This window comes from Centruroides vittatus, unplaced genomic scaffold (genome assembly GCF_030686945.1).
Source record: "Centruroides vittatus isolate TY-2023 unplaced genomic scaffold, ASM3068694v2 contig_82, whole genome shotgun sequence".
Classification (NCBI taxonomy): domain Eukaryota; kingdom Metazoa; phylum Arthropoda; class Arachnida; order Scorpiones; family Buthidae; genus Centruroides; species Centruroides vittatus.
In genome coordinates, this window is record NW_027122533.1 from 1,047,893 (window position 1) to 1,060,284 (window position 12,392).

Below are 12,392 nucleotides of genomic sequence, written 5' to 3' on the forward strand. Positions count from 1 at the left end.
GTGTTTGGATGGTGGACAACAATACAATCGGCTGTGTGCATGCGAATCATAGGTTCAGGTCTGTTCTCAAATTAGTGGTCTGCTGAGACTGTCACGAGCCTGGATAGTGTGTGTGCCTACTCTCTCTTATTTACTGGTCCTAACACTTCCTCGCATTGTTGTTAGAATAGCCTGGGTGACCGGCTATTCGATGAGATGACCATGACAAGAACTCTCCACAAGATTGGGTTAAGATGGCTTCTCTCGACCCAATGATCCTTCCCCTCTCAGATTAGGTTAGTTGTTCATATTATCTTCAATTATGATGTAAAGGCAACTGTAGTGATGAATTGTGCCTTCTCACCAAAATAAACTGGAGAGAGGTTGCTTTTGCACGCTTTTTTATCGGCCAATGGAATGCACTTTTTAACGGTTTCTGTTGGCATTATGCAATGAGGTATCAAGCTATCTATACCAGTAATTCTTTTCATGTGTGCTTGGAACGTATCTCCATACCAAAGTCCGTAGGGATACCGCAACTTTGTGAGCTAACTTTTATGGCAAATACTGTATTAAAAGCAGAAGCTACATATAGTAGACTCAACACTGATCACTTTTTCACTTTGACCAAGTGTCTGCTCAAAATGAAACAAACGAATATGTTGCTATTCATTTTCAAATGAACGGCCAGATATTAATCTATCAGTTTTTCGTTAATTGCATATAACAAAGATAAAATTCATAAATATAAAGCAAACAATTGCCGAAAATTTCGGGTATACCTTTTGCAATAAGTGATTATCTTATCCTAGGAAATAACTTCATTTACTTTAGTTTTTGGCTTTAAACGAATTTTACTCTAAAGACAAAAAGTAAGCATTTTACTCATCTCCTTTATCATCAGGCGAATTTACAATGGAGGTGGGCCAATGGATAAAGTGAAGATACATTGATTGTAAACCGTTCATCAAAAGTACTGATTAAAAATAATTAGTATTTAGTAATAATTAAAAATTATTATTTAATGTACTTACAAAGAAAACTTATGCAAAACACAATATATAAATTTTAACAGAAAACAACAAATATGGCAAGACAGCTGCATTGCGAATTTTACTATCTTTCCATTCTGATGCAGAGTATTTGCCAAACGTTTTCAAACGTAGCTGATTTGATTCATTCTGTGCCTATTATATTTCTCATGTAAAAACTCTCTTACTTTCTTAACTTGTCTTTTTCTGATGCACCGAAACATTTTATATTGTTAACAGTAGATTAAAAGTAAAATGCACTAAAATTATCTTACAGATATTGCCAGACTATTGTTCTATTGTTTAAAAACTAAAAAAGAATAATATCGTTTACAGATAAAAAAAAACAAAAAATAATCTTGTCTTTTTACCTGTAAACGATATTATCGTTTATTCTCGATTTTATTCTTTATCATATATATATATATATCCTACCAATTATCCGCTATTATCCGAAATGTGCGTATATTAAGAGATATCCATATTTGTTTAACAAAATTCCGTAGATTACATGCATAATGACAATGCCAAATTCATTTTGTTTTTTTGGAATAGGGTAGGTAATAGTGGTGTTTCGTACAGTAGATTAAAACTTCATTTTTAATTTATTTGCAACGAAATTTTTATATTCACACCAGAATTAACGAAAAACAAAATTCCGTTAAGGCAGAAAAACAATTAATTTCAAATGGGAGATAAGCAGAGGGTCAATTCTCGTTGACCACTTACACTGCACGGGTTGGCAAAACCCGATCTCGTTGTCGCTTCGGATGGCTAGGAGGGCAAAATGTGAGTGGGGAGGTCATCGGTAAGTCGACAGGCGGGTTGGATTGACAGGAGACAGGTTAACAAATAAAACATTTATTCAATAACTAGAATAAAATACAAGGTGATTACAACTATTCTACGATACTATGCAATTAAATGCGGTTATATGCAAGTAGATATAAAGCTCTACAAGTTCTAAACAAACAGATGGCTATAAGCTAAGCCTATTGCCGATGCGGGAGAGAGAGAGTACAAAGGACCTAACAAAATACCTCTTGGTGCGAGATTGGACGATATAATTCGATGTATGGCGGTCGCCGATGATGTGGAAGAGTTGTAGTAGGTCTTCTCCGACAGGACTTCGTTCATGGGCATGGAGAACGAATAGACACAAGTATAGGAATAACTTCCAGGTGCGACGCGCCCTAAGTTTCCGGAGGCGCGAGCTTTTATAGTGTTAGTGTGGGAATTGGTCGGTTTTTGACGATGACTTTCGAATTCTTGACAGTTAAGTGTCAACTTTCCCACCTAACTGTTGATAGTTACAGGAGACCTCTGCTCCGATTCTCCGTCAGGAGTTTTTTCTTTGATTCGGTGAAAAACAATCACCGAGTTTTTTATCGGTGATTGTTTACAATATTTTCGCACAAAAAAGTGAAAGTTTTCTTTCATTTACACAAATTTTCCCGCTAAAGTCCGCGGTCTCTCACAAATATATAAATTTAATAATTAAAAAACAATGGGATCGGTATACTTAATAAAATACTAAAAAAAATTATTCTTAGTTCTAAAACAAGTAAAAAATACTTGTTTTAGAACTTTAGTTAAGGCAGATAAATCACATCGACTAGTTAAATATACGAATTAAAACACACAAACCTTGAAATTGTTGTAGACCCCTCGTAGATTTCAAGGAAACTTTTTTATAATTTGGAATGTTTTTTAAAAAAAATTGTGCAGGTAAATCAAGTTACAGCATACAAAATACCGATGAGCTGATTAACGGTCTATTAAAAGGTAATTTTAAAAAACTTTTCATATTATGAGTCTCGACATAAAATCAATGTACTGTACCCATCCATTACCTTGGAAATGATCAAAGAAAGCCTTAATATATATAATATTCTTGAATATATAATCAAACTTATAGAATTTACATTTAATAATAATTACTTCAAAATTTCCACAGATTACTACAGACAGAAAAAAGGCATCGCATGGGATCGGTCATCGGACCGAAACTGGCTGACATAAGTATGATAACAATAGACCAAAAGATATCAAAATTTAAATTATTAATTATTACGCAAGATACGTGGATATTTATTTATTTAAGCATTCTGGTAAAGACCCTGATGCGGGGATAGAACAAAACAAAGTATATAATAATCTTATAAAATAACAAAACATATTTAACAGATATATTCATCAATTGTAATAACATTAATAATTTAAAATTATAATTGCAAAATTTATAAACTAAATCCAAATCAGAAAATAAAACTTAAAGAACTACTTGGGAGAACTATCCGAAAGAAATTAACAACAACAGAGCTAAAACTTACCTAGAAAGAAAAAAACAGCAATTCAAACCAATTGTTCAAAAGAAAATCGGATAGTCTCCCAAGCAGTCCAAGCAGCCACAGATTAAATAGTAGGCAGACCACGCCCCAAAACGTAATTTACATAAATAAGCACAGCTTTCGCTTTAAGCCTAAAAAAAACAATGAAAAAGAAATCGAAAATCAAATATACAATAAACATTATGAAATAATCAATTTAACCCTCTTTATGAAAATAAATACCTTAAAGAATAAATCAAAATCAGAAATAACTTTTTTAAACTGATTAAATGAAAAATTGGGAACCCCAAAAGTCTCCTCACGTAATTTTGACAAAAGAGAACAAACAGCAATAATATGAAATGCATCCAATGGTAAGTCCGCCACACCACATATGCAAATGTCCCTTCTGTAATTACATAAAAAACTTAATGAATTACATCTTATTTGCATTAATACGGCCATAACATTAGAGGAAAAATTACTATTATAAATAGAACAATCAAAAAAAGGTTTATTCAAACTCTTATACCAATCACAATAAGAACTTAATAATATGCCACGATTCAACTTCAAAATATAATTATCAAAATTATTTAACTTTAGTAAATAAACACTATTAAAATCTTGTAACAGATTATCAAAATCGATTCCATTCCTTGAACAACTAGCCCACCAATACTTCGACAAAGGCAACTGAACATGTTTCACAACATAACGCAAACAAATCTTACTAAGGCGTTCTTCATTTAAACTCAACGTTCTAAAAATCCAATTAACAGATTTGTTCAGGATCAAACAAGACAAAGGAATCAATGAACATTCCATAGACACTAGATAACTAGGAGTACACCTTGGAAGCCCGTACATTCTCTTAACAAAAGTAGTTAATACCGTATCCAAACTCTCCGCCTGAAACCCCCACACCTCCGAAGCATAAAGGAGAGATGAGCCCACCACGGCATTAAATAACCTTAACCGATCCTTCAAATTACACAACTTAGCAGACTGACACATATGAATAACTTTGTCCATTTTTATCTCAGCATTAACTTGACAAGACCTCACATGAGTATTAAAATAACCATTACTTTTAAAAATTACACCTAAATACTTATATTGAGATACAACCGAAATTGGAACACCTCGAAACCACCATTTGTCAGCCTTAGAAGCCTTACCACCATTTCGAAAAACCACAATTTTTGATTTAGCAAGATTCAATTGTAAACTATTATCGCTTAAATAATTATCCAGAAGGTCAATCGACCTCTGTAATGACCTCGGAGAATCCGCCACAATTACCGCATCATCCGCATACGCTAATACTTTAACAGACACACCACCGACAACTATACCATCTCCGCCGGAATCATCAATACAATTTAATAAATCATTTAAAAATAAACTAAAAAGAATAGGGCTTAAGATACAACCCTGTTTAACACCCTTATCAGAAAAGAAAGGCTGAGAACAAAAATTCCTCCATTTAATCCTAACATTCGAACCACTATATAACTCTGCCAATAAAGATACAAACTTAAAGCTTAATCCAAACTTTAATAACTTCCTCCATAATAAATCCCTATCAACAGAATCAAATGCTGATGCTAAATCTATAAAAAAAGCATAAACCTTACGCCGTTTCCTACTTAGTGTCTTAGAGATAACAGTATACAGAATAAAAATATTATCAACAGTAGAGTAACCTGCACGGAAACCAGCCTGACTCTCTGACAGAATATCTCTCAAATTCAACCAACTTATTAACCTGTAATACAAAACTCTACAAAAAATCTTAGAGACGCAGCACAACAACGAAATACCTCTGTAATTAGTAAGCACCGACCTTGAGCCACCCTTAGGCACCGGAACCAATAAAGAACTCTTCCATTCATCTGGAATAACACCAGTTCTCAGAACCTTATTAAAATTATCTAATAAACAGAGAAAAACACTATCAATTTTCCAAAATTCAATAGGAATACCATCTATTCCCGGAGCACCGCCAACAGTCGACTTACTTAAAACGACTCTAAATTCCTCCTCCGAGATGTAAGAATCCAATATTTCGTTTGACCAAGTCACACAATCATTAAAAACCACTAAATCAACATCATATGGACTTTCAGAGCCATAAAGGGAGAAAAAATAACTAAACCAATCAAATAAACTAATATTAACCTTAGCATAATTTCCCCTTGCTTTACATAAATTCCAAAATAATCTATTATTTTTATAAAAATTTTTAACATTTTGTAACCTTTTACAAAATTCTTTCTTCTTTGCTAAACATAATTTTTTTACCAAACTTCGGTATAACACAAAAACTCTCCTCTGAGCCGGCAAACCATTTTTCTTGAACTCTAACCAAGCTCTATTTCTGGCTCTAACCATTAATCGACAATCCAAGTCAAACCAATCTTTAATTCCAACCATAGTCTTTTTCCTTTGAGTCAATCCTTTCACTTTGGCAAAATCCAATATCACCTTACTTAGCTCCAACAAAGATAAATTGGGAGTCTGCTCCAAGCAACGCCACAAATCAGCGGACAACGACTCCAGCTGACCACTGTCCCAGAAAATCCTCTGGTAACAAGTACCAGAACCGCCCAAAGAATCTATGGCACGATCTTCCAAATAAAGTACTATCGGGCAGTGATCGGACCAAAAACAACTCTCTACTCTAAAACATTTAATACAGTTCCACACAGAAGGAGTAACCATTCCCAAATCAATTACTGAGGACCCTCGGTTGGAAACAAAAGTAAACTCTCCCGCTTCATCACCAGAAGCACGACCATTTAAGATTATTAGATCATTATCTGCACAATACTCAAGAACTTTCAGTCCTCTCACATTCATATTTACATCTTTGGAGGCTCTACTTCTCTTATTAACAGCAATACCACTACTATCACATATATTTGTCGAAATCACATTATCGTTCCCAGTCCGTGCATTAAAATCACCCAACCAAATCCAATTCGATTCGTCGACCTCAAACCTGGACAGTACATCAAAAATTTCTTGCCACCTTTGTTCCTGCATATAAACAAAACCAATATTAAACTCTCCTAATGGTAGCAGAATATTAATCAATACAATGTAACTATCCCTATAAATAATATTAAATTTCAAAGATGATTTAATGCAAAGCAACCAACCAGCCATAGGTCTACCCCTACTGTGAGCCCTCAAAGCATCACCAACAATACAATGATATTCTCTTAATTCCTCCCAATAGCATCTGCTCCCACCCTTAATAAACCAAGTTTCCGATAAAAAGACCACATCATACTTCAATAAATAACTCCAAAAAGACCGCGGTTTATTACCAATCCCAGCACAATTCCACGCCATAATAGAAAACACAGAAGACATTACTGGTTGCTATGAGATCGGCACCACCTTAGCTGATACTTCATCGACTTTATACCGAACTCCATCTACCAGTAACTTATCATAACTTAACCGAACACTTCTTGCTCCTTCTTCCCTTTTTTTCTTCCCAAATACCCTTAGGTTGTATCTGATATCTCGCAAACGTTTAGAAAAATCATCATACACAGAAACATTAAGATTCCGATTCTCAAATACAGTCTTTTTAAACCTCAATTTATCACTAAAAGACCCAAATTGGCAAATCACTGGTCTGGGTTTATCTCCAACTCTCTTCCCAACCCGATACGCGTTTACAATATACAGCGAGGATAAATTTAATGTATTAACCGCAAAAGAATTAACAGTGTCAAATATTACCAAAGAAGTCTCCTCTTTCCTCTCTTCCAATCCGTGGATAACAACATTGTTCATCCTTCTCTGATTATCCATAACATCCAGTTCTCTCTCAAAAAAAGAAAATTTCGTGAAAATTTTATCCATATCCAACGAATGCCCAACACCAGTTACTTCCCCTCCAACCTTTGACTCAACCTCCCCCAACCTCATCTCGAAGTCAATCAACGCCTCATCTACATTCTGAAGCCACTCTGTCAGATGATCCAGTCTTTTGATAAATTCATCAACCTTACCGTTCAGCGAAACATGCAATCGCAATAAAAGCCTAACTCCCTCTGCCACATCAAAATTTGAGTCCTGTAATAAATTCGCAATATCCTCTTCACCAGAAGAAGTCTCACCCCTAAACCTAGCTGTTGATCTTTCAGGAACGGTTGGAGAAAAGGTCTTCCTCTTCCGAGCCTGGGACATAATTATAAACTAGACTTACCTAAAAAGAAAAAAACAGCAATTCAAACCAATTGTTCGAAAGAAAATCGGATAGTCTCCCAAGCAGTCCAAGCAGCCACAGATTAAATAGTAGGCAGACCACGCCCCAAAACGTAATTTACATAAATAAGCACAGCTTTCGCTTTAAGCCTAGAAAGAAAAAAACAGCAATTCAAACCAATTGTTCAAAAGAAAATCGGATAGTCTCCCAAGCAGTCCAAGCAGCCACAGATTAAATAGTAGGCAGACCACGCCCCAAAACGTAATTTACATAAATAAGCACAGCTTTCGCTTTAAGCCTAGAAAGAAAAAAACAGCAATTCAAACCAATTGTTCAAAAGAAAATCGGATAGTCTCCCCAATTATTAATTATTACGCAAGATACGTGGATGATATAATATTAATATACGATTCAAAAATAGTTAAATCTAAAGATATTGAAGACTACGCCAATGGATTATATAAAGACTTAAAATTCGCAAGTGAGAAGAATTACAAAAGGAGATGAAGTTTTTGGATATAGTCATAAACAGAGAGGAAACAGGAGTATCATTTCGGAAGTACGAAAAACCATGTAATATTAAAAAAACTATTAACTACAAATCTTATTGTCGCGTAGAGACTAAAAAACGTGTTTATTATGGAATAAAAGAAGTTTATTAACAGAACGACCTTACAGGAAGACAAGGATATAGAAATAAGACAACTTTTTAAAACATTTATGTTAAACGAATACCCTAAAAACATTCTTAGTAAGTGGTATAATTAATATTTGAACCAGAGATTTAATTTTAAAAATGAAGTTACAAATACAATTTATGTAAAATTTCCTTATGTGATTAAGTTATTTGAAAAATATAAACCATTTTTTAGAGATTTTTCTATATGTATAGTTGCCAGCCAAAAAAAACAAGATGTTAACTATGATCAACTTTGTAAAGAATAGAGGTACAAATGTGAATGAAGACCAACTTGAAACTGCGGGAGTTATTTATAGATTATCATGTACTTGTTCAAACTCAAGTTGTTATATCGAGGAAACAGGAAGAAAGCTAGAAGTGAGGATAAAAAAACGAGGCAGAGGTCAGATTGAAGCGGAAGGAATCAGCGTGGTTCTTACATTGTAACGAATTTAACTGTAATATAAATAATAGAAATGTAAAAATACTATATAAAAATGAAAATTGTATTGAAGGGCGAATAATCGAGCATTTTTGCATCATTGTGCATTCAAATGTCATAAATTTAAATACCGGGATGAACGTCGATGCATGCTGGGAAAAATTTATTTGACATAAAAGAGGTGCAGTGATCGACATTTTGATGTATCCACTGATGCGGTTTACGAGTTAAACGAAATGCATTTGGAACATATCAATTGTAAAGAAAAAAACAGAAATAAAAAGCTGGTAATAATGAAAGTGTAAGAGTTTTTTGTTTTCGTTGTCGTTTGTCTATTTAACTTGTATTTGTTCATCGAAGTTGGACTAAATCAAAGTAGTTTTTACTTGTTTTAGAACTAAGAATAATCTTTGTTTTTAGTATTTAATTAATTTCAAGACAAAATTTTATTTTTTCTTTTATAATAACTAATGATTAGTATTTAGTATACATGGTGCTGTTAATAAACAGTACGATCGTAATTACGAATGCAATTGCACTGTGATAAAAATGAAAGTATTTAACGTTGCTACATTATTGACGTTTAACAGAAACACACTAAAATATAAAATCCAAATACATCATTTGTACTTTCTAATATTTTAACCTCATAAACCATAGCCTGTTTCTAGAAAAACCCGAAATAATAGTACAATTGTAATGTAATCGTAATATGATACATTAGGAATTACTGTGGAATTATTTTGTCTTGAGTTGCGATTAAATAAAATTTCGTGTAGAAACGACGTAAATTTGCGAAAGTTTTGGTAATAAAAGCAGAAATGATCTTACCTTTTCTAAAGCAGTTATATGCAAAATTTTTCTATATTTGTCTTCTTCGTATTCTTCTCCGAACAAGATATTTTCTCTGACAGTTGCGTTGAACACCCAAGCTTCTTGAGAAGCGTACGAGATCTTCCCTTTCACAGACACTTCACCAGAAGTAATTGGAATCTCTCCCAACACGGACATTAATAAAGACGTCTAACGAAATTAATGTCATTTCATTATTTAGTACGAAATGTTTTGCATAAGTAATATAAGTATTTAAACAGTTTAGAAGAATTTACATATTATTTTAAGAATATTTTTTCAATTATCAATTGCTTTATCTTATACCGCATATAATGCAATGAATGATACAACATATTCTGTAAATTCATAAAAATAACTTACAGATAAATTTTTTATGATAAAAGAATGATAAAAGTAACCTACAAAAAAAAAAGTTTGGTATAGGGGTGTACAATAATTATATAATAAAGCAAATTCTGTTGTATTTGCACTATGGTGTTGTGACAATCTTAGACGTGTTCGTTAATAGATTTTGATCTATGCAAACACATTTTTAAAAAATTATAAGGTAAAAATTTAAGTTATTACGTCAACAGATAAAATGTTATTTTTTTCTTTTTCTTTTATGAAATTTTAAATTTTACATAGAATATGATCGCACGGTTCTGTATTTTAAAACTTATAAGTTGATAGATACAACTTACAGGCATAATGAATCCAGAATGCAGACAGTTGTAAAATCAATTGTTAGTCTTATACATTATCAGAAATATGCAATGAGTGGTTTGAAATTATTTCACGGTTTCATGCCAAAGAAAAGTAATAGCAAATTGTTGTGTTTATAATTTTACATAAATATTCACATTTACATTGGATATGTTAAGTAAAGAATGACTTGAACACACAAATATATACGTCGTATTCAGATGGTAGATCATATTTTCCATTTCATTCAGTTTATTTTATATGCATAACATAGAAAATGAAAGATTTTATAGCAGATTACATACAAATGAGTTAAGTTAACTACAATTAATTTTCCAAAGATTTTTTTTATTCTCACACATGCTATAATTAATACGTGCCATTTTGTCTGAAAACTACACAAAACGTATATGTTTTATTTTCATGAATTCAAATCAAATAAACATAAAGTCAAAAATGAATAAAATATTTTAAATAACACATGCAAGTGTAAAAATTTGAACAGTACTTTTATTATAAACAGATTAATGGTTACGTTTTGTGTAATTTTTAAACGATCATTAAATCCTAGAGCATGCAATTAATTTCAAATAGCAAATTGTAAAATCAAGATATTTACCTTTCCTGATCCAACAGGACCTATAACAGTTAATAATTCTCCAGGCTTCATATTTAAAGATATCCCATTCAACGTTGGTTTAGTTCCCTTTTAAAACAATAAAGTTACTAAAATATATAAAACTAATCTTAAACATTCTAAGTAAGAAATAATAATATGATATAAATCAATTTATGATAACGTTAAGAAATTTAAAATTAATTAGTGTTGATTGTTTTCAAAAGTGTTATCTGAGCCTTACATATTGTACGTAAAATAAATGTATCACAACATTTTAATAACTTGACATTCTCCGAAATGAAGTCGATTAAGTATAATTTTTCAAGTACGGTTTAATGAATTTTATTTCGTCTTATGTGAGTAGTAATACCAACAAGTTGAGAATATCACGTGGTAGGAAATCCTTCAATGAGACTATTGTGTTAACCAGTTTGTGACATTCCCAACACATTCAAGTTACTTATCACATAACGTGACACTAGGTAACTAAGATACTATTATAATGAAATTGAAATTGTTTTGTCAGATTTTGCAATTAAGATTCAAAAAGGACTTACTACGCATATCACAACCAACACAAAGACACTCTTTGAAAAAGAAATCGACACATTACCCAAAAATAATCAAATTGCAGTGAAATTCGAGCTTTCTTCCAAATATGCAAATGGTAAAAAATTAACACAAAATGAATGGTCTACAGTATATTGGAAGTAGCCCAGATCATTTTAGTTTCTATCAAAAAGATAGAACTAAAATGATCTGGGCTGCTGGGTGTCTAACCTGACAGTACAGAAATTGTGGAACATAAGTTCAACTGTCCAGTACTTCCCTTCAGTTTGGGGGGGCATTAGGTATACACAAGCACACTTTTGGGGTTTTCAATGGTGGAAAAGCAGTGTAATAAGGTGTCAATCGTTTTAGGACCCATTCCTGAGGAGGAGTTGAGAAAGGATTCCTTTTTGGAGACAGCACATTCGGAGACCACATCTTCTATTCCCATGGGGATTACAACAGAATATGATCTTCTTAAACAGGCAGATGATTTTCTGGGGAAGGTGTAAGATCTTTGCCCCAGAGCATACCGGTAGTACTATCAAGGTACATCACCGGGCAGAAATAAGAGAGTACGTTGCGAAAATGCATGGTTTCTTGTACCAAATGCACGGAATTCTTGGAGAATTGAGAAGAAATAGAGAAACAATTAGATGAAATGACAGAATACAACAAGTTGCTGAAAACAATGGGCTATCTGGTAGTCTTCATAAATCCTATGCTCAAGTGGTTAAATCTAACAACAATGCAAGCAATACGACTAAGACAATTACAAAATCGCTTTCCACTAAGCTTCTTAATGAAGGGGTTGGTGGCAGTCATGCTGTCTTAGTTTATCCGGCTTCAGGTGAACAAGACGAACAAACAGACATCCATCCCATTGTTACTACCATTCTGTCAGAAATCCGGCCGTCAGATATAGGCATTAAAGTAAAGGGTGTGAGGAGAATTCGAAATGAAGGGGCCTGCTTCCTGGGAGATGACAAGGAT

At 33.0% G+C, this 12,392-nt stretch overlaps 1 protein-coding gene across 1 annotated transcript in view; it reads right to left on the bottom strand.

Moving 5' to 3' along the window:
* Positions 1 to 12,392, bottom strand: part of LOC136982333 (ATP-binding cassette sub-family C member 4-like) — a 106,328-nt gene that overhangs the window by 44,680 nt on the left and 49,256 nt on the right. Inside the window, exons 8-9 of the mRNA XM_067278808.1 lie at positions 10,851 to 10,937; positions 9,524 to 9,715 (exon numbers count right to left, since the gene is read on the bottom strand). Of these exons, the coding sequence (XP_067134909.1) occupies positions 9,524 to 9,715; positions 10,851 to 10,937 (279 nt within the window). The remainder of the gene's footprint in view (positions 1 to 9,523; positions 9,716 to 10,850; positions 10,938 to 12,392) is intronic.